The sequence below is a fragment of the Callorhinchus milii genome, unplaced genomic scaffold, assembly GCF_018977255.1.
Source record: "Callorhinchus milii isolate IMCB2004 unplaced genomic scaffold, IMCB_Cmil_1.0 Scaffold11, whole genome shotgun sequence".
Taxonomy (NCBI): domain Eukaryota; kingdom Metazoa; phylum Chordata; class Chondrichthyes; order Chimaeriformes; family Callorhinchidae; genus Callorhinchus; species Callorhinchus milii.
In genome coordinates, this window is record NW_024704752.1 from 7126149 (window position 1) to 7147010 (window position 20862).

Consider the following 20862-nt stretch of genomic DNA (forward strand, 5'->3'; position numbering starts at 1 on the left):
CTGTACTGTCACACTACATAGAAATTACATTTTTGAAAATGAATTACCTCATTAGATAACAAAGAAAAAATCATTATAAACTCAACTTGTAGGACCCTGGGTTACTGCAATGTTGAGTTATTATCAGCTATGAGACACAAGTTCAAATCCTAATTAGCATTTTTACTTGGATTTTCTAAAAGCATAATCTTCACCAGTTTTAGGATATCTATGGAAGAGAAGGAAAACTCCTCAAAGAAACTTGTAGCATTCAAGAGAAACCTAATATTGTACCAAAAGATTAATTTACAAATACCTGATTTTTTTTGGTAATTTTGACGAATTATTTCAATCTGATGTGCCCCATACAAATAGCTGGTATATGTGCCAAATCTTGGCAGGAACTTTATTTAATTTTGTTATTTAGCTGTCAATTTTATGTGATACCTGTGTTCAGAATTCCACATTTGGATTTTGCAAGTACCCAAGTTTTATAATCTACAAAGTTAATCTACAAAACTCAAATTTTCATCCTTAAATCAGCAAATCCAGAAAATCAGCAAAGAAATGTGATATGTGTGGAGAAGCTTACTATTGTCTTACCATCCTGTTAAAGAATAATATTAATTATAGGGACAAAACATAAATCAAAATACTGTAGCTTACATTCACAGAATTGTACATACACCCGATTTAGCTTCATCACTGCCATTTGCAGAGAAGCCTGCTTTTGACTCCCGTCTGGCAGGGTCGTTGAGTTCCTCAAAGAGACCAGACTCAATCATTTCTTCCTGCCAGGGGATGGGGACAGAACCAGTTGCAAATTTCTTGTAGAACTTCTTATCCTTTTCGTCAATGTCAATACCTCGAACCTCAGAGAAATCAGCAATGTCTCCAAGATCTTTACAGTATACTGTAGCAGGATTTGGCACGAAAGGAGGATCGACAAGTCCAGCTTCTAATCTTTGAAAGTTGATGGATTTGAAGAAAGAATGTTTTCTCGGATCACTACATTCTTGGCTAAATGAAATCAAATAAATTAAATCAACTTTAATAAATGACACTTGTAATTGGTGTTAATAATATAATGCTTGTATTTAAGATAGCATAATATCAAATACAAGCGTATTTGAACATGCTTTATTTAGAGTGTTCATAACAGTGAGTTAAGGCTCAGCTATTTAGATTCACTTTGAGGGTTAAGGTACTATATCGAATGCAAGGATTATTATTATATTATTATGTTACCATACGTGATGTAGCACACATGGGTTTTTAACCTGAATGACTACTGTTATATATTAGTAAGAAACTCTGAGATATACAAAGCCGAAGCTAATTTAAAATGAAAAAGGCATGCAATTAATTTACAATTCAGGCCTATTCTAGAGATTACAGCACTAATTTATCGATCTTGAGTTCCTTACTTGCAGCCCAATCGATCTTCTATTTTCTTTGCCAAAAACAATTTGCAAATATCTTTAGACTCATCTGTGAAGTTGCCGTGCAGATATGTTTCTTCATCTTCCAAGGTTCTTCTCTTCACTTCATCTTTGCTGACCTTTTCTTTGAAATCCTTGAATGGTGTTCGACCTGCAATCATCTCATATATGCTGCATCCGAGAGCAAACCAGTCCACAGAGTATGTGTAGTTTTCTTCTTTTAAAATCTCTGGAGCCATGTAACCATTTGTTCCTGCCTGTATTAAAGAAAACAAAATGCATTTACAGTAAACTCCTGATAACTCAACCGTGGTTTAATGTGTCACTAACAATTAAGTTATCATGCCACATTTATTTACATATTTGTACATTTGCCTAACTCGCCACTCCGGATAACTCATCAAGTTTTGATAGGGTAGACATAGGGAAGATGTTTCCACTTGTGGGGGAGACCAATATAAAATAGTCACAAATAGATCAAATAGGGAAGTTAGAAGAAATGTCTTTACACAGAGAGTAGTGGGAATGTGGAACATGCTACCACAAGGGGTTCAGGGAAATAGCATAGATGTATTTAAGGGGAAGCTAGACAGGTACATGAGGGAGAAAGGAATATAAGGTATTGCTTGAAGGCTTAGTTGAGGAAGGGCAGGAGGAGTCTCATGTCGAACATAAACATTGGCATAGAGCAGTTGGGCCGAATTACCTGTTTCTGTGCTGTATATTCTAATGTACTCTAGTGTACTCTAATGTATCACTAAGCCCTTTTTCTTTGGAGTGATGAGTTATTAGGAGTTTATTACATATGAAAAAGCATTTCTAAGCTGTTAGACTAATAAAGAGTTTCATCTTACTCAAAATTACTCATCTACCTATACAGCAGTTTAATTTCACAAATGTTTGTACAATAGAATACAAATAAAATGTACAAAACATTCATAATGGAATCGCATGAATATTGACAAGGTAAATGCCTAACTTATTAAACATACAATAAAAATCCTTGCATTTGATGTAGTGCCTTTCACATCGGCAACAAATCTCAAAGCATGTCACAGGATTTACTTTAAGAGGACGCAGCAGCCAATTTACGCACAGATGTTCCACAAACAATCATGAAGTGATTTGGGGGATTGTTGGCCAGGATATTGGAAGAAACTCCCTTCCGTTGTATATAGTGCCATGGAATTTTTAACCTACACCTAAACAGGCAAATAATATTAATAATAATCCTTGCATTTAACATAGCAATATATATATATTGTGGGCTCCTGTAGCTCAGTGGTTAGAGCACTCGCCTTGCAAGCGAGACACCTGGGTTCAATTCCACGCAGGGCGAAACCTTGGGCAAGTTTCCTTACTCCACACACCTGATAATAATCCCTCCAAAAAACAAAACAATAATAAATTGGTCATTTTCAATTCACGACTGTTTGTGGGACATTGCTGTGCGCAATTGGCTGCCGCAGATCGCCCACAAATATACAATCAGTTCACTTCATAGCATATTCTGTGAAGCGCTTTGAGACATCTAGAAGACGTGAAAAGCGCTATATCAAATGCAAGGATTATTATTATTATTATCACGTCATTAAGATGTATCAAAGCCCTTCACAGAATATACTGTAAAGTGGATTGATTCTGTATTTTGTGGGCAAGATGGGACCTTGGTTTAATGTTTCCTCCAAAGGATGGCACTGGCAACAATGCAGCACACCCTTAACAACCATTGTTAGCAGGTTGTAATTATAGCACTAATCTGAAAATGGGTTCAGATGGCACCATATTCTGCAAGAGTAAAAATTAATCAATTTACCAGGATGCAAGACTTCCAGGATACCAGGAAGTTTTTTTTTAATCTAGATGGTAATTAACAACTGGATTAGGCTGTCATGAAGGATGGTTGAGGCCAGGAAGCTTGAGATCAGGCGGGCAAAAGGACCTTCTTCATCTGAACTATTCTTGCGACCTCATGTTTCTTTTTCTAATACTCTGCTTATTTGTTCTCAGGTATATGCTATGCTTCTTGTCTGCAATTGTTGTCTTGTATATGGAAGCTGTGTGAGCTGACATTTTATAATCAGCAACTGGTGGAAGGCATATTCCTGTCAGCAATGAGACGGATTACATTTTTTTTAGCTCTTTACAAAGTGCCAAAAGTATTTCAACCAAATAATTCTCCTAAAGGACAATATCAGAAGTGCAATAGAGGATCAGATTAAATTATTTCTTCATATTTTGTTTTCATGAGACAAGACACCAGACAAATTACAGATCCAATCAAACTGACTCGGTAATCTATATATAGAGGTCAATATTTTTTGTTTGTCAAAAGAAAATTTAATTAAATATATTATTTATCAAAGGACGGACATTCCACTTGTTAGTATGTAAATTTTAAATTGCTGAGAACTGTGGGGCAACTGGTTTCTAGATTAAGACCTGAATTTAAGAATTTTCTACAATTCTACACAAACTAAATTTAAATGATATTTAAAGGATTAAACTAAATGACTTTTGGGGTCTTAAATGTCTAAAGAATGCCTTGATCAGACGGGATATGACTTGAATCCTCAGGGAAACTGATCAGGAAGACTTTGGCTAGTATTATGTGTCAATCTGGCTCAGTTGTAGCATCCTTGCCTCTGAGTCAGGATGTTGTGGGGTCAAATTCATATAGTCTAACTTGACAGTCCAGTGCAAAGCTGGGGAAATGCTTCATTGTTGGAGATCTCTTAGATGAGACTTTAAACTGAGGCTTTGTCTGCTTGTTCAAGTGGATGTTAAAGATCCCATGGCACTATTCGAAAAGGAAAGGGAGTTTATCCCGGTGTCCTGGCCAAAAATCCCCCATAAAATTGGTCATTTTTTAATGCGTGTTTGTGGGACGTTCATGCACAAATTGTCTACTGTGCTTGCCCACAAAACAAACTACACAACATTTTACAGTAGATTCTGTGAAACACTTTGGGATGTCCTCCAGTCATGAAAGATGCTCTACCAAATATAAGGATTATTATTATATTTTGTAAGCTCCCCAGATTCAAAGACTATCTGAAAATTGGCTGCCACATTCTCCTACAAATATACACAGTCATTGCATTTTATAGTGTGAAGCACTCTGAGATGTCTTCCCAATGTGAAAGCGCTATGCAAAATTTCAGGATTATTATTATCTGAAACAAGTAATGAGATCTTGATAATCAAAAAAAAAAGTGAAAAAACTGAACCAGAATTATAGGCGTATAAAATCAGTAGTGGGGAAAATGTTTAGGAAGCATTCTGCTGGGCCAAAAAGAATTGTCAGCATACTTCCCACGTCTACCAAATAAGGACTATCCAGTGGAGATAATTGATAATTGGTCTATGTTGAGATAATTGATCTTCCTTTTTTTCTTGTTTAACCTCACTGACGTTTAATACCGTTAGGTCAGCGAACTCATAGTATTAAGATTAGGGTGAAACCCCAGGTCCTATCACCCCAACATGCTGTGGTTGGGTCTTGTTATTGTGTTGCTTGAACTCGCAACTTTACCCTTATTTTTAATTTATGTTTAATAATCCAAATTAATAACTACATTTTCATTTATCTTCACTGATGAAAGTTTCCCAGCACTTCTTTACTTAATGCACAAACTATTTACAAATAATAAATGATGATACACACCAGGATGTTGGCAATTATTAGCTTAATTACTGTATAGGACTTAACTAAAGTGTAGTCCTAGGTGGATGACCACCATATTAATGACTAAAACATCCATGACTGGTTTGCAATTGGCTGCTGCGTTTCACCCACAAACTATACAATCAATTCACTTTACAGTATATTCTGTGACGCACTTTGATCTCAATGACTTGATGAAGCACTATATCAAATGCAAGGATTATTACTATTAATAACACTTGTGTAGTTTATGATGTCATTGGAATTTTTTGTTTAAATTCTGAGGTTAGTATTTATATTATGGAGAGATTTAAATAGGACTAAGAGGATTTTCTGAGATTACCAAGTAGAGTTAGTGACACATTCCTTAAAATAATATAGCTAATTGTTGTATCTTTCCAAATTAAAATGACAGAATAACAAGACATTCAAAAAGGTTACATTAGTAAGTCTTTCTGGCTTTTGAGGGTTATAGCTAGGATGTGGGGTCCCGAACAACCTGCAATATAATTAACATAATCTCTTTATCCGCTGACATAAGCAATAAAATAGATGGTGACGGGTAAAGACTTTACTGATGTATTAATGATGACATTATCTGATGGGATTAAGAAGAAATCTCCAAGGTTCGAAGTGGGAACAGTTTTGTGAGCATCTTATGCCTGTTTGTCCTTACCCTCTGGTTAGTCTTTTTCCCATTGATGATTTCCACTGCCAGTCCTAGATCTGAAAGCCTGCAGTTCCCATTCTCATCCAGCAGCACATTCTCGGGCTTCATATCACGATACACAATGTTGATTGAATGAAGATGCAAAAGTCCACACGTTATTTGTGCTGTGTAAAATTGTACACGGCTCATTTCGATTCCCCTGTCTCCAATGTTGTAAATATGAAATTTCAAATCTCCTCCATTCATCAAGGTCATGACCAAGCAAACATGGCTCTTAGTTTCAAAGGCGTAAGACAGATTCACAATGAACCTGCTATTTGTCTTTTCTAAGATCTCTTTCTCCAGTAGGGTCATTTTCTCTCCATTCTTCTTCTTCAGTCGTTTTTTGTCCAACTTTTTACAGGCATACATTTTCCCACTTATTTTCACTTGTATAGCACACACCTAATCAAAACAAATTTTGACACTTAAAAAAGTTGAATTCATTTTCAAAATAGTCCCCTATAAATTGTCTAAGTTTCTTATGTGAGTCTAAAAGGTTCAAAAGCATGCTTAGTTTAACATTAAATATATTTTTACCTTAATTGTAAATCTTTTGGTCAGTTGGATTACGAAATGCAAACTTTCTTGAATTATTACACATTAATAATTACACATATTATTACACAATTGTGAATTATTACACATTATTAAATGACTGAAACCTTAAATTGTACAAAATCAAGCTCTTACCTCTCCAAATCCACCTTTGCCCAATACTCTAAATTCATAAAAGTACTTTTCATTTATAGGCTGCCGTTCAAAGACTTTCCATTGCGTGTACTTGTCAAAAAATGGACTGTTTTGAAAGTCCTGAAAGGGGGTACCCATGAGGAACTTTCTGACTTCTAGTTTAACCATAACAAGGAGATCCTCAAAGTCTTTATCTTCTGCACTTTTGCATTTAGAAGCCAATTCTTCACTGAGAAATGATAAATAATTTTTTGAATCTGCTTTCATAAAGTTGATCACCACATTTTGTAGGAGATTTTCCCTTGCCCCGTTTTCAGCCAGTTCAATATTATTCACTTCATTCAGAAAATCAGTAGCTATTCTATATTCTGGGACTGTTTCTGTAAATTTATGGAAAAACTTTTTACCAATGGGTTGCTGTTCACACACATCCTCATATTCGACACAAATCTTTTGTCTCAACTCAATACATTGATCTCGACTCGGCAGAGAGAGACTTCTTCTTCTCTTTTGCATTTCCTTGATATCTCCATCGACGCTTTTTCTGGCCTGCAGGTAAGCCGTGTTGGCTATTAAGTTATCGAGTCCTCCCATATCACACATCTTGCTTTATTTTGTAGGTCCTCACTCAATGTGAAAACTTCTGCTGCTATACTGTATGTAGCTGGTGTAGCTGTACAGACGTACTGAGTAGTTGTAATGTGTTTTAACCATTAAATACCCTATGCAGATTTCCTTAAGTACCTTTAGATGTTCTGTTCTAGGAAAGTGATATGTAAGAGGTTTCTGTCTTAAGTAGATTTCACATTCTATATTTAGTTGTCGGTGACATTTGTGGTATGCAGTTGATAACTTACTTGAAATAGGTGGTCAAATATGTTAAATTGTAACTTATTCATTCAGATTTTATAACACATTTACTGTATATGATTTGCAACAAAATTAATAATAAATATTTTCATCAAATGTATGTAATAACAACAACTTGCATTTATTTAGCTCCCCTCAAGCAGGGTAGCGTCCCAGAGCGCTTGGCAGTGATGGAGCATGACGCCAAGCCTGGGAGGGGGAAGTGACGTAGGCATAGTCGAAGAGGAAAGTCTTCAGGTGCGATCTGAACACGGGGAAGGAAAGAGCAAGATGTAGGGATAGAGGAAGAGTGTTCCAGAGTTTTGGGGCTTAGCGAGGCCACCGATGGTGGAACGGAGGGTACGAAGGACATACAGGAGGCCGGAGCCAGTCAAGCAGAGCCAGTGGCTAGGGGATTGGGGAGTAAGCAGGTCAGAGAGGTAGGGAGGTGCCAGGGTATGAAGGGATTTGAAAAGGAATGTGAGGAGCTTGAAATTGATCTGTTTGGCAATAGGGATGCAGTGGAACTGGATTTATTTATTATAAGGCAGAGCAGGAGAATTTCACCTTTTGTTGTACATTTACCTGTTTGTGAATTTCCTTGTAAAGATTTTGGAATTCACTTTTGAAGCAAATTAACCTAGAAAATGAATCTTTAGGAGGACACCAGTTTGAATTGAATTAAGCATATTCACAAAAACGAATATATTTTCATTAATTTGGGGAGCTTTTCCATTTCATTTTGCGATGGGGACTGTATAATTTACATTGCTATAAAAAGTCGGTATGTATTATGCAATAATAATCCTTGCATTTTATTTAATGCCATCAAGTCATCAAAACATTTCAAAGTACTTTACAGGATTTTATTATAAAATGTAGTGACAGTATGTTTATTTGTAGGTTAATGCGGCAAACAATTTGCATACAGCAATGTCCGATAAATAGCCATGAAATTAATGACCAATAAACAAGTTAAAAAATGTATAGATTGCAATTTACATTGGTTGGTGACAATAGACTCCATTCTAGTAGATGAGAAAATACTAGGTGAAAAGTAAGCTTACGATTTGAATGGACTTTATTGTATTAAGAGCTATTTGACCATGCTTGAAATTATGTTTTTCATATCAAGATTGATACTCAATGAAATGGAGAACATATAATAATATGGAAAACATTTACAAAATGCAGCATTCTCAGATGCCCAGATGTAGTGCATAGCACACTTTAGGAGGAAGTGGAGAACAAAGAAGCTCAGCAACATGTTGCATTGTACTACATTGCTGGAATTGTTAGTCTGTAGAACCAATGTAAGACAGTTCAGTACAGTATCATAGAAACAAGTTCTTTATTATTACTCCAATCTTAAGATACTTTTGTCACTATTCTTACAGGTGTCCAGTGTAATTCTTTAGCTGAGCTACTGTCATTGTTCATGTGGAACCAGTTGCTAATAGCTTGTAAGGAAATAGTGCAGGATGACCTAACATCTTATTTCTTCTTGTTACTTTTGAAGATGTACACATGCCATGTAAAACTCCACCCCCAGAAAATAAAGCCATGATCAGCAACATTCAATGTAGGGAATTTCAAAGAGCATCTAAGTACCAGGAAACCAATCCTCTTAAATACTTCCAAGTATTGACCTCAGTGCCTGCAAAGTATAAACGATAAAGCTTTTAGATACTGTTCTGATATGATATTTGTAGAACTTGTGGACATTCTGTAATAACATAGCCAGAACTTTGTTGTTAATGTAATGCACTTGGGAAAATCACATAAACAGATCATGAGATGAATGAAATGTTCCAGCTGTATTGCTGGAATACATTAATGATTTGGACTCAGGAATCATCAGTACAATTTCAAAATTTGCGGACAACACCAAATTGGGAAGAATAGTTAATACAGAGGAGGACTGCAACAAGTTACAGCAAGACATTAATAAACTTGCTGAATGGGCATTTAAATGGCAAATGCATTTCAATGTAGAAAAGTCTGAGGTGGTACATTTTGGTAGAAGGAACAAGGAAGTCACATACATCCTGGAAAATAAAAATCTAAATGGGATAGAGGAGCAAAGTGATACACAATTCACTAAAAGTAGCAACGCAGGTTAATAAGGCCATAAAAAGCAAACCAGGCATTGAGGCTCATTTCCAGAGGGATAGAAATGAAAAGCAGGGAAGTTATGGTAAACTTCTTTAGAACTTTGGTTAGACCACACTTAGAATACTGTGTGCAGTTTTGGTCCCCACATTATAGAAGGGATGTAGAGGCACTGGAGATGGTGCAGAGGAGATTCACAAGGATGATCCCAGAACTGAGAGGTTATATCTATTAGGAAAGACTGAACATGCTTGGACTCTTCTCTTGAAAAGAGGAGGGTACAGGGTGACCTGACAGAGGTCTTTAAAATTATGAAAGGTTTTGATAGGGTAGACATGGTAGAAGATGTTTCCACTTGTGGGGGAGACCAAAACCAGGGGCCATCAATATAAAATAGTCACAAATAGATCAAATAAGGAAGATAGAAGAAATGTCTTCACACAGAGTAGTGTGAATGCGGAACATGCTACCACAAAGACTTGTTGAGGCAAATGGCATAGGTGTATTTAAGGGAAAGCTAGATAGGTACATGAGGGAGAAATGAATAGAAGGTTATGCTTGAAGGCTTGGTTGAGGAAGGGCAGAAGGAGGCTCATATGGAGCATAAACACCGGCATAGATCAGTTAGGCTGAATGGCCTGTTTCTGTGCTGTATGTTCTCATGTATTCTAATGTATTGTAGGACATTATGTGAATCACAGCCAACTGCAATTGATAGACTAAGAGAATATCTTAATTGAACAAGTAGTGTTAAGATAGGTCAGTGTCAGTATTCGAGATTTTAAAAATGAAATTTAGTTCTCAACACCTGACAAGCAACTGATAACTGATTTACAAATTAATTACATATTATTTTATTGGGCAATGACATTGAAGGCATAACAATTTCTGTCCAAGCAAATATGTCTATCTTATGTACTTTAAATGAAGGTTTTAGCTAAGGGAACCTAGCTAAGTTGTAGCCCCTTTGCCTAGGGACAAAGATGGCTTTTAAATTATTACAATAATTTGCTGGTTGCCATAGTACCATTCTCCAACTTTAGTGGGCATACTAAAACACATTGCAAAGTTACTGTGCCCTGGTAAGAAGCATTATATCTTATTTTAGACAATTATGGAGTTTATAATAATTTTAAACTGAAAGCCCACATGATTAGAATGACAATCATATCTTAAGTTACTCTGATTAAGTTGATGGGGGTGGGAGTAAGACTGGGTGGAAGATCAGTCCAGACTGCCTCTGACTATTGGAGTGTCCCAATTCTGCTTCATTATGTTGGCCACTGTATATGTTGCTTGTAATTGACTCAGCAGTCTACAATTCCCTCATTTATCTTTTTAAGACCTACAGATCAATACTAATGCCTTACCTTGCCGTTGTACAGTTAGAAGGCTGCTATCAGCTCCATTTCTAAGAGCTTGTGCTTCATGGATGCATTGTTTTAGCAAGCGCTCTGGAACGCAACCCTGCCCGAGGGGCGCTATACAAGTGCTAGTTGTTGCGTTTGTTCATTCTTTTCTAAATTAAAATAAATCTAGATGGACATTTTCATATTCTCAGACGACAGATTTGTCTAGCTCCAACCTCTGTGCCCAATCTTATCCCCTTCCGCATACACACAAAATAAATTACCTTCATTTTGACTGTGATGACAGTGAGCCAGTGTTTATGGGTATCTAAGCAACTGAACAGAGTTGCTACCATGTCTATTTGTATGCAGGTCTCTGCTGTTTAAGGCCTGCATCTTGCACAAGCAACCACTGCTGCAGATTAATTAATTAGTGCTGTATTGTACTGACCAATAAACAATACAAGCTTTTAAACAAAATTGTAGCAAGTACCGGTTATTTAAAATGGCACTGAGCCCTCAAACTTAATTTCATACACAACAATCATTAGTTTGCACCTTATGGCTATAATCCCTTATTGCGATTGGCTGATAAAATTATGGGATAGAGTTAAAATATCTTAAGATATCAGCAGAGCAAAAATATCTTGCGGGATTTACACCGACGTTATGATTTTATGATTTGTCATGATTTTATGTTGCCTTGCTGCAAAATATGATTTGTCATAATTGGGTATGTTTTACTGGACAAATATTAATCTTATGCCTGAAATGCTGTACTCTGTCCAGCGCCTTGGGACGTCCTCCCAACGTGAAACGCGCTATACAAATGTAATCTTGTTGTTATGTCACAAAACACTGTTTATTTTGATTACAATAGAGATAAATATTTAATTAAATCCTATACCAATTAGTAGGGAGTCTTATAACAGCTTGAAACATCCCATAGTGGAACTTCTGCACAATACAAAGCATGTTGTTAGTTCATAATAGTAAATCATTTGCTCAAGGCCCTGGGTGGGTAAAACATCTGACCATTGTAGTATCAAGCCAGACAGACCAGAAAGTTGTAGGTTCGATTCCTACTCTGTGCTGAGTTAGCTGATCATGAGCAACAATATGGGTGGTAAATTGGTCTTAACACCCGGGCTAGGGAGGAGAAAAGTTAGTCATATAAACCATGGGTGTGGACGGCCAAGAATGTGAATAGGATTGGACTCGGCTGTGACATCATCCCAACGGGTGTATAGTCTCCCAATACTCACTCTTTAAATTCATACACAAATCTGCTTTGAGTTGATACGAGAGAATGGTTAGAACATAGAACCATGAAAGAATATGCTAGGAAGTGTCAAGAGACAACATTTAAAAATAAGTCAATTCCAATCAACTTAACAATATGATGTAAATTAAAGTAATCGCTAAAAAATACAGTAAAAGCTAGTATTAAGCAAAGTACCTATTATAAAGTAGTATAACATTTTAACCCCATCACTATATTATTCCCTGGTGTAAAATACACTTGTACATCACTTATCCCTTGCTAACTGAGACACAATGTAAAAATAACACCCCTCTTAAATACTTCATGTATACAAATAACAAAGAAAGAGTATGCCGTATTCATTTCACAACAATACTTGTCATTATTGTTACTAATATATCCATTTCCTTTATGTCTCATTGAAATATTTCTGAGCAATTTGTCAAAGATTTATGTCCAATATAATTTAGAAAATATATGCTTTAAATGCCAGCGAGCCCTTTTCTGCTAGCTTATCAGTAATTCAGTAATTGTGATTTTTAGTAAAACATTTATTCTTAATCAGCCAACAGCAATGCACAGAATCAGCCCTTTGCTGAATGTGTTGTCAAGGCTGATGATTCAAGGGAGCTACATAAGCCTGGCTTTATCTTATAATAATTATGGCGTTATCAGTCTTATCTAACTCACTATACCTGTATATGCAAAAAATACTGTTAAACTTACTAAAGTAAAATGATACCACAAAATACTTGATTAGTATTATAAGAGTTGACAGCATCAGTGAAACCACTGTATCCTTGAAACCACTGCATCTAGTTAATCCACTCCCCTACTGTTTAGTTACATAAATACTGTATTTACATAAACAAGTAAAAAAAACATTCTTAATTCATGCTAGAAGCAGATAGTTACAGGGAATATACCTTATGTTATATATACTACCACCCCCCCTAAACAATGTTTTTTGGGTGACTCAATCTACAACTGTTTGTGGGACACTGCTGTGCGCAATTGGTTGCCACGTTTTGCCCACAATATATTCCGTGAAGCTCTTTGAGACATCTCAACAACATGATAAGGTGCTATATCAAATGCAAGGATTATTATTATTACCGTATGTTGCTATGTAAAAATTAGAGAACTCCCATCTTCAGCAGAAGATGCACTACAGTACTCCTATTATTGCCCCACCTGAGATCAGGTCCCAGAGACTAGAGATACAAACATGATATCTATTTTCCCAGTCAATATTGCTGTTTCACTTACTAACTGAGCCATTAAGATATCAAAGGTTTTCTTAGTGCTCCACCACTTGTCTATGAAACGTCTTAGTAATCCACTATCAGGAGTTTATGATGTTTGGAAGTACAGTATAAGGCAATTTGAGAAAAGTGATTGAAGCATCATATTGCTTGCCGTTGTATAACTGCTCCATTTTGCTAAAACTAGGGTACAGGAACCCACAATATTTATCAGTAAATTTCAGGCTATTTGGGTCAGAGGAGGCAGGGAAAATTGACTGCTGCTGGCTTCTAACCAACCACACTTTTACATTAGTATTACAATACTGGATAGCACCACCTGCAGCTAACAGATAACTCAGGTCACCAATCTGCTCCACAGTCTGTTTACTTCACCAAACTGTTTCATTTGTTTCAAGTAGCGATTTTGACCTACATTTTATACTTAGAATATGCAAAACATCAACAAAAAAGTTCTGAAGAGTGGTTGCAAAGTTATATTTTGGAACTAATCAAGTAATTTAAAAATTTGCAACACTACTGGGCAAATACTGTACCTACTCAGTTGAACCTTCTATGTGGGTTTTATTTAAAAATGAAAACTTGTGTGCCTTTACCTCACTCTTATTTTAGGTCCTCCTTACTTATACAAATGGAATTTGTTGAATTGTTTTCTAAGCTGCTATACCACTGTTGTGAGCTCATGTAAGTACTGCATTGTTGCTGAGGTGATCATCCATTTATATAAGATGTTGATCACCTTGAGGGCAGGTGAGCAAGAAGACCTCAAGCTGCTATAGTCCTCTGAAATCCTATTGCCAGACACCAGCTGTTACCTGCTTTGTTCATCACTGCACTAACCAGGAATAGGCAAACCAATAAACAGAACTGATGAACAAAGGAACTGTCCTGTAACTCAGTGGTTAGAGCACTCTCCTCGCAAGCGAGAGACCTGGGTGCGATTCCCGGCAGGGCAAAATGGCGGGCAAGTTTCCTTACTCCACGCGCCTCTGTTTACCTAGCAGTAAGTGGAACCTGGTTGTTAGTCGATTGGCGGATCGCTTTTCCGGGCATAATAGTGTTCTGACGAAGGGTCGTGGACCCGAAACGTTGACTCACTTTCTTTTCTCCATAACATAACATGTAGGAGTCCTGTAGCTCAGTGGTTAGAGCACTCGCTTTGCAAGCGGGAGACCTGAGTTCAATTCCAGGCAGGGCGAAACCTTGGGCAAGTTTCCTTACTCCACACACCTGATAATAATCCCTCCAAAACCAAAACAATAATAAATTGGTCATTTTCAATCTACGACTGTTTGCGGGACATTGCTGTGCGCAATTGGCTGCCGCGTTCGCCCACAAATATACAGTCAATTCACTTTACAGTGTGTTCTGTGAAGCGCTTTGGGACGTCCTCCCGACGTGAAAAGCGCTATATCAAATGCAAGGATTATTATTATTATTATAGGAGCAGTAGGCCATTCGGCCCTTCGAACCTGTCCCGCCATTCAATCATGGCTGATCTTCTAATCTAACTCCAGATAATAACCTAACCCTGACTTATCCCCATATCCCTAAATCCCTTTTGCAATAAGAAATCTATCTATCTCAGTCAGGCAGCATCCATAGATGCTGCCTGACCTGCTGAGTGTTCCAGTGACTTCTGTTTTTGTTTCTTTACAGTATATTTGGTGAAGCGCTTTGAGACGTCTCAAAGACGTGATAAGGTGCTATATCAAAGGCAAGGATTATTATTATTATTATTTGTAATGTTACCAATACTAAAGGAGGGAGATTATTTTTTAAAAAATTATCATAGGCTATTTGACATGAGATTACAAAGGGATAAGATGCATTCTTGAACAGTTATCAAGGCTGTATTTCACGAAAATATATGTGCACATTGGTTCTTAATATGAAAACCATTGATATTTTTCTGACTACATATAAAAGTGATCCTGTAGTGCTTTAAGTTTTCCAACATTTTCAAAGAAATACAGTACATGGCAGTTCAGTCTTCACCTATATGTCCAGGTCAAAGCCAGATTTGCTACTAAACACTTAGCTGTCATTATCTGTATAATTTGTTTGGTTCCCTGAATTGCCTGGGGATTAGCATGAGTATCTGGGTCAATGATGTGACCTAGGTTAAATGTGTAGCATAACCATTTGATAAGGAGCTAAGTTCAAAGTTACGTGCCAACATTTTAATGCGCTTCATAATCACTAGCATCTAAGAAAATCCTAGTTCAAAAAGTGGACCCCACTGTGCCTCACGTGCCTCAAATGTCCTGGAGACATGTTAGATTATTTGTGGAATGTTTGGTTAATTTTGTAAAGTATTTGACATCATTGAAATTTTCCCCCAAAAATCTTTATAAAGAGCATTGAAATGTCACTTGCACATTTTTCATTAACAACAACTTGCACGTATATGGCAAGTGCATACATATATATACTTAAGATGAAAGAACCGTGGCTCAAAAAATTATACAATTCCCTTAACTCTGCAGATTTATCCTACATGGTTATTAGTTACAGCTACTGCCTAAAAGTCAAATAATTTGCTATTTGACAACATCCCCATCTGCAAGACCAAGATTTGTATTTAATGGGATGACTGACAATCCTACTCACAATACAATGACTAGTGGGTGGGGAAGGGAAGATAAGGGGAAATAAACAAAACTGGTCAATAATATAAGTGACGTGCCTAAAAATATGAGGGGTAAATAATTGTTTTTTTTGTGGCTGAACTGACTATGAGTAATCCTTTACAGACTTGAAAGTGTAGTCATATCCTCAAACCAAAGGTGGCATTTGATGTAGCGCCTTATCATGTTGTTGAATCGTCTCAAAGTACTTTACAGAATATACTGTAAAATGAATTGACTATATACTTTGTGGGCAAAATGCGGCAGCAAATTGCGTACAGCAGTGACCCACAAACAATAGTGGATTGAGTGACCAAACAATTGTTCTTTTTTATTTAGAGGGATTACCCCCAGAAAGCGATCCGCCAATTGACTAACAACCAGGTTCCTAATTACTGCTAGGTAAACAGGTATGTGTAAGGAGGAATAAGAAAACTTGCATCATGTATTGCCCCAATCAAACCTGGGTCCTCTTGCTTGCGAGGCTGCTAACCACTATGCTACAGGACTCTACATAGCTGTTTGTGCTGTAGGTATCAGCAACTTGTAATTTATGTTGAGATTGGAAATGATTAGGGGAAATGATAGCCTTAGTTCATTTGATACTTTACTTGAATAAAATACAAAATTTGTTGCTGTGCAATTTGAGTCACTTACTCTCAGCAGCATCCCTCTTTAGAACAATGTCACAGAACTGCACCAGAAACAGTCAACTCCAAGATACCCTTCGCTCTCTCATTGCCTGAATCCGCTCCGCAGTACATATACCAATTTCTGTCCGAGACACCATTGTGCCCATCCACCAGCCCTGCCACACTTCAACCAGTGGCTTGGAGACGGTGAGGACATCGCCCTCTGTTGCTATGGTGAGATCTGGCCTCACTTCAGTACTGCCCATCAGAATTAACTCATTTAAAATAATCTTCACAATAAAGGAATTAGCTAAAATAAATCAATGCCAAATTGTTTTCTAACATAGCCAAAATATGCACATTTTAATTTCAAAACATACATTGAAACATCAGTCGGGTTGGAGAGTCACCATGTCTTTCAGAACCCAATACACATAATGATACAGCTGAACAAGGTTACAAAATCATTTATTTATAACTTTTAATAAATACAAGACATTCACTGGTGAACGTAAGGATTATTATTATTCCTTGCACATTGGCTGATAAACCTGCATAAATGATGAATGAAACAGCAATGTTACAGTGCCCTGTTTCACATAAAAGGGCAAACTGGGCTCCCAGCAAATTAAATATTGACAGTATCCCTGCACACGGAGTGCTGAGCCAGCCTCTCATTTGCCTATTCTCTGCACCACCCAGTCTTGCTGGCAAAGTGGGCAACGGTTGTTCTGTTTCACCCACAGCGACATGCAGCAGTTGTGGAAGGAGTGGTTGCATTCCCCCCAGACCACTGAGGGAATAAATAAATGCCAGTCAGTATTTCTATGAAAACATTGTCAACTACACAGTAAGGATCAAATCCTATTTTAGAACACGATATACACAATTCAGTGCCTTTCCCTTAGTATAAGGTCTAGAACAGGCTTCAGAGCTAGTGTGGAAACCCAAACAAGGTAAGGAGGTATTAAAGGGAGGTGACCAAAGGCACGGTTGAAGGTAGGTTTGTAAACCCCTGCCAGCCAAGGTGCTGAAGGATAATGTCCTTAACTGGATAACTACTATGATGTATGGTTACCAGTTATTAGGAAATCTCAATGGTCTCTGCTCTAAGTTAAGGAGTGGAAGAATCAGCCTGAGGTCCTCCTTCTAACCACCAGCTTCTAAATCATCTGTTGAACCTCACTGACAAAGGGCAAGGTATCTGAGGGTTACTTGCACTGTATTACAACAGAAAAGGAGTAAATGCTTTCACAACAGGAGACAAAGAGAACAACTCTGGCCAATATTGGCTTCTGCCTGTTCAGGTTCACGTTAAAGATCCCATGGCACTTTTCAAAAAGAGAAGGAAGTTTCTCCTGGTGGCCTAGCCAACAATCCCTCAAATAAAATTAATCATTCACTTCATAGCTGTTTTGTGGTAAATTGCTGTGCAAATCGGCTGGCGTGTTTGCCCACAAAATACAGTCATTGCACTTTATGGTATATCCTGTAAAGCACTTTAGGAAGTCCTCCTGACGTGGAAGAGGCTATACCAAATGTAAGGATTATTATTAATACATATTATACTGAACTGCTGGAGTGTATTCTTCACTCACAGGATCAAGCAATGGCTATAAATGGCTCATGCGTCAACCTTGCACTTTGTTACACAAGCTAATCCTTGGATAAGATTATGCTTTGTAATCACTCAGTCATCCATTATTTCAATGCACATTGTACAAACTGTTTCAGTTGGCTAGTTAGAAGGTACAACATCTTGAGAGGGAACCAAAGGTCCAATTTACCAAAGTCTGGGTGGGTGAGCAAACCGTTAACTGTCCAGTGCCTTGGGACGAACTGGTAAAGCTTTCCACTCTAGTTCTCTATAATGTTTTCCACTTTTATGAAGGCAGCATTAATCCATTAAATATTAATCAATGCATCCAACAGTCACACAGTTAGACTTACCAACACAGTCTTCTTGCTTATTTTCAGCTTGACACCGAAGACAGGCATCTAAACAAATCAAAATGTTTTAATAATGTTGTTTTCGGTGCAGTACCGGTAGAGTGCTGCATTGTCAGAAATGTTATTGTTCGGGTGAAATGTTAAACCAAGGTCCTGTCTGTCTGTTCTCAAGTGAGAGGTAAAGATCTCTCAACACTATTTGGAAACAATGGCTAACAATCCATCATGTAATCTGGCCAATTCACCCACAAAATATACACAGTCACTACACTTTAATTAATACCCTGTGAAGCGCTTTGAGGCATCTTGAAGACGTACTATATCAAATGCAAGGAATATTACTATTGGTGCACAAAATAACTGTTTCATTTACTTTCAAAAAAGTCACTTCATGTGACAGTAATGATATTACAGGTGCTATAAACGTGCAAGTTCTTTCTGCCGAGCTCCAAAATTCTTTGTTAGATCCTACAGCATATCATGTGAAGCACTTTGAGATGTCTCAACAACATGATAAGGCGCTATACCAAACCACAAGGATTATTATTAATTATTATCCCCCTCCCTGCATTCGTATAATAATAATAATCCTTGCATTTGATATAGCGCTTTTCACGTCGGGAGGACGTCCCAAAGCGCTTCACAGAATATACTGTAAAGTGAATTGACTGTATATATTTGTGGGCGACATTGCGCACACAGCAATGTCCCACAAACAGTCGTAAATTGAAAATGACCAATTTTATTATTATTTTTGGTTTTGGAGGGATTATTATTAACTAATTATTAACTCAAAACTCATAACATTGGCATGGTCAAAGCAGGCGGGGGAGGGAGGTATTAAGCGGGGTATCTGGGGGCACTGTTGCCAGATTGGGAAAGTTTTTTGTCGTACGTCGTGCCTTCTCCACGTCTCCCGGACTCTGGTCTTCTCCACGGCTCCCGTCCAGCACAGCCCACCATCAGCTGTCAGGCCATCAGCCTTTCTGCCCCCACCCTTTGGAACTCCATCCCACAGTCCCTGCGCCTCCTCCCTTCATGGACGAGCTCAAGACCCTCCTCCGACCCGCGCCCACCCACCCCCCCCCCCACCGCCCTCCACCCCTCCTGATCCCAACCCCCAGCTCGGGTCCAAACTCCCTGCGTCTCCAGCCCCTGCCGCGACCTCCAACACGCCAGCGGCGCTTTGGCAAATGTAATCCCACGTCGTCGTCAGCGTCGTCCGAGGACCTTTTCTCGCCCGGTTTCGAAAGCGCGCGGTCGGCCAAACCCACTGCCCCCCGAAACCGCACGGTCACCACGGGAAACGCTTGCGTTCGATAAGAGAACCTCTGAGACGTCTCAAAGCGCTCGGCAGCGCAGCACAGGACGGGACCGGACAGGACCGGACAGCGCAGGACAGGACCGGACAGGACAGCGCAGCGCAGGACAGGACCGGACAGGACACGCTGCGGAGTGAAGTGAAGTGAAGTGACTGGAGTATTTCGTGGGGCGAAATAGGACGGAGGGGGGAGGGAGAGGGGGAAAAAGGAAAGCGCAATATATGGGGCTATTTTTTGGGCTACTGTTTGGGTGACTTTGGGCTACTTTTCCCCAGACAGAGCCTCCCTCAGGAGAGGGACACACACACACACACACAGACAGGAGGAGGAGGAGGAGGAGGTTCGGTTTCTCTCTGTTAATAAACACTATTCCCCCCTCAGAAATCAACTGCCGCCCACAGGGGTTTCGGGCTTCAAACCGAAAGCGGCGACACCGGGCGTTCGGCTTCCCCTCACCCCGACCCCCCCTCCCTCCCTCCCCGGGTTTCCAGCTCCCTGCAGCGGCCGCGCTCCTCACGCGAGGCCCCGGCTCCCGCGGCCCGCACTCGGGACTCACCCATGACCTGGACCCGGCAGATGGCGCAGGTGTCGCACTCCACGTCCCAGCTCCACATGGCCACGGCGTTCCACTTCTTGAGCGTGAACATCTTGTCTCCGCTCCGGCCCGCGGGGCCCACCACACTGGGCACCGAACCGGGCTCCTCCGCCTCCTCGTCCGCCATCGCGCCCGCCGCCTGGCCGCCCGCCGCTCACCTCCGCGCTCGCCGCCAGGGGGCGCCTGGAGGCGGCCAGTGACACCGGGGCACCGCCAGGGGGCGCGCTGTCGCCAGGGTGGGTGGTGGGGGGGCGGTGGTGGTCGCTGGGCGCAGTGTCACCGAGAACCATCAAAAGGGGGTGTGAAGACACCAGGCGGCCACCAGAGGGCGCGCGGACACCACCACCACCACCACCAACAACAACAGCAGCAACAATTTTTTTTGTGGGGGTCATTCCAGGTGT

At 39.1% G+C, this 20862-nt stretch overlaps 2 protein-coding genes across 3 annotated transcripts; both read right to left on the reverse strand.

Moving 5' to 3' along the window:
* Positions 1 to 274: 274 nt before the first annotated feature.
* Positions 275 to 7093, reverse strand: LOC103178747 (rhodopsin kinase grk7-a). Its single transcript, XM_007893698.2, has 4 exons — positions 6491 to 7093; positions 5765 to 6202; positions 1407 to 1678; positions 275 to 999 (listed from the first exon to the last, which is right to left on the reverse strand). Exons 1-4 carry the CDS (start codon positions 7091 to 7093, stop codon positions 648 to 650), a joined length of 1665 nt encoding a protein of 554 aa, XP_007891889.1. The 3' UTR covers positions 275 to 647.
* A 9832-nt stretch (positions 7094 to 16925) lies between these two features.
* On the reverse strand, positions 16926 to 20613 carry rnf7 (ring finger protein 7). Of its 2 annotated transcripts, none has more exons than XM_007893818.1 (3): positions 20420 to 20613; positions 18542 to 18589; positions 16926 to 17384 (listed from the first exon to the last, which is right to left on the reverse strand). In XM_007893818.1, exons 1-3 carry the CDS (start codon positions 20583 to 20585, stop codon positions 17266 to 17268), a joined length of 333 nt encoding a protein of 110 aa, XP_007892009.1. In that variant the 5' UTR covers positions 20586 to 20613; the 3' UTR covers positions 16926 to 17265. The 2 variants fall into 2 exon arrangements, with proteins under 2 accessions (XP_007892009.1, XP_007892030.1); XM_007893839.2 differs by having other exon boundaries at positions 17328 to 17384; positions 20427 to 20613.
* Between the last annotated feature and the right edge of the window lie 249 nt (positions 20614 to 20862).

What these genes read in the sequence shown, in the direction of transcription:
- LOC103178747 (XM_007893698.2), bottom strand. Translation starts at nt 7,093, where the DNA reads ATGTGTGATATGGGAGGACTCGATAACTTAATAGCCAACACGGCTTAC. An exon ending in GGAAAAAGACTAACCAGAGG is followed by an intron (nt 1,679 to 5,764) that starts GTAAGGACAAAC and finishes TCTTTAATACAG; the next exon opens with GCAGGAACAAATGGTTACAT. An exon ending in GAAGATCGATTGGGCTGCAA is followed by an intron (nt 1,000 to 1,406) that starts GTAAGGAACTCA and finishes GATTTCATTTAG; the next exon opens with CCAAGAATGTAGTGATCCGA.
- rnf7 (XM_007893818.1), bottom strand. Translation starts at nt 20,585, where the DNA reads ATGGCGGACGAGGAGGCGGAGGAGCCCGGTTCGGTGCCCAGTGTGGTG. An exon ending in CTGCCGGGTCCAGGTCATGG is followed by an intron (nt 18,590 to 20,419) that starts GTGAGTCCCGAG and finishes TGATTTGTTTAG; the next exon opens with ATGCCTGTCTTCGGTGTCAA. An exon ending in TAAGCAAGAAGACTGTGTTG is followed by an intron (nt 17,385 to 18,541) that starts GTAAGTCTAACT and finishes TTATTCCCTCAG; the next exon opens with TGGTCTGGGGGGAATGCAAC.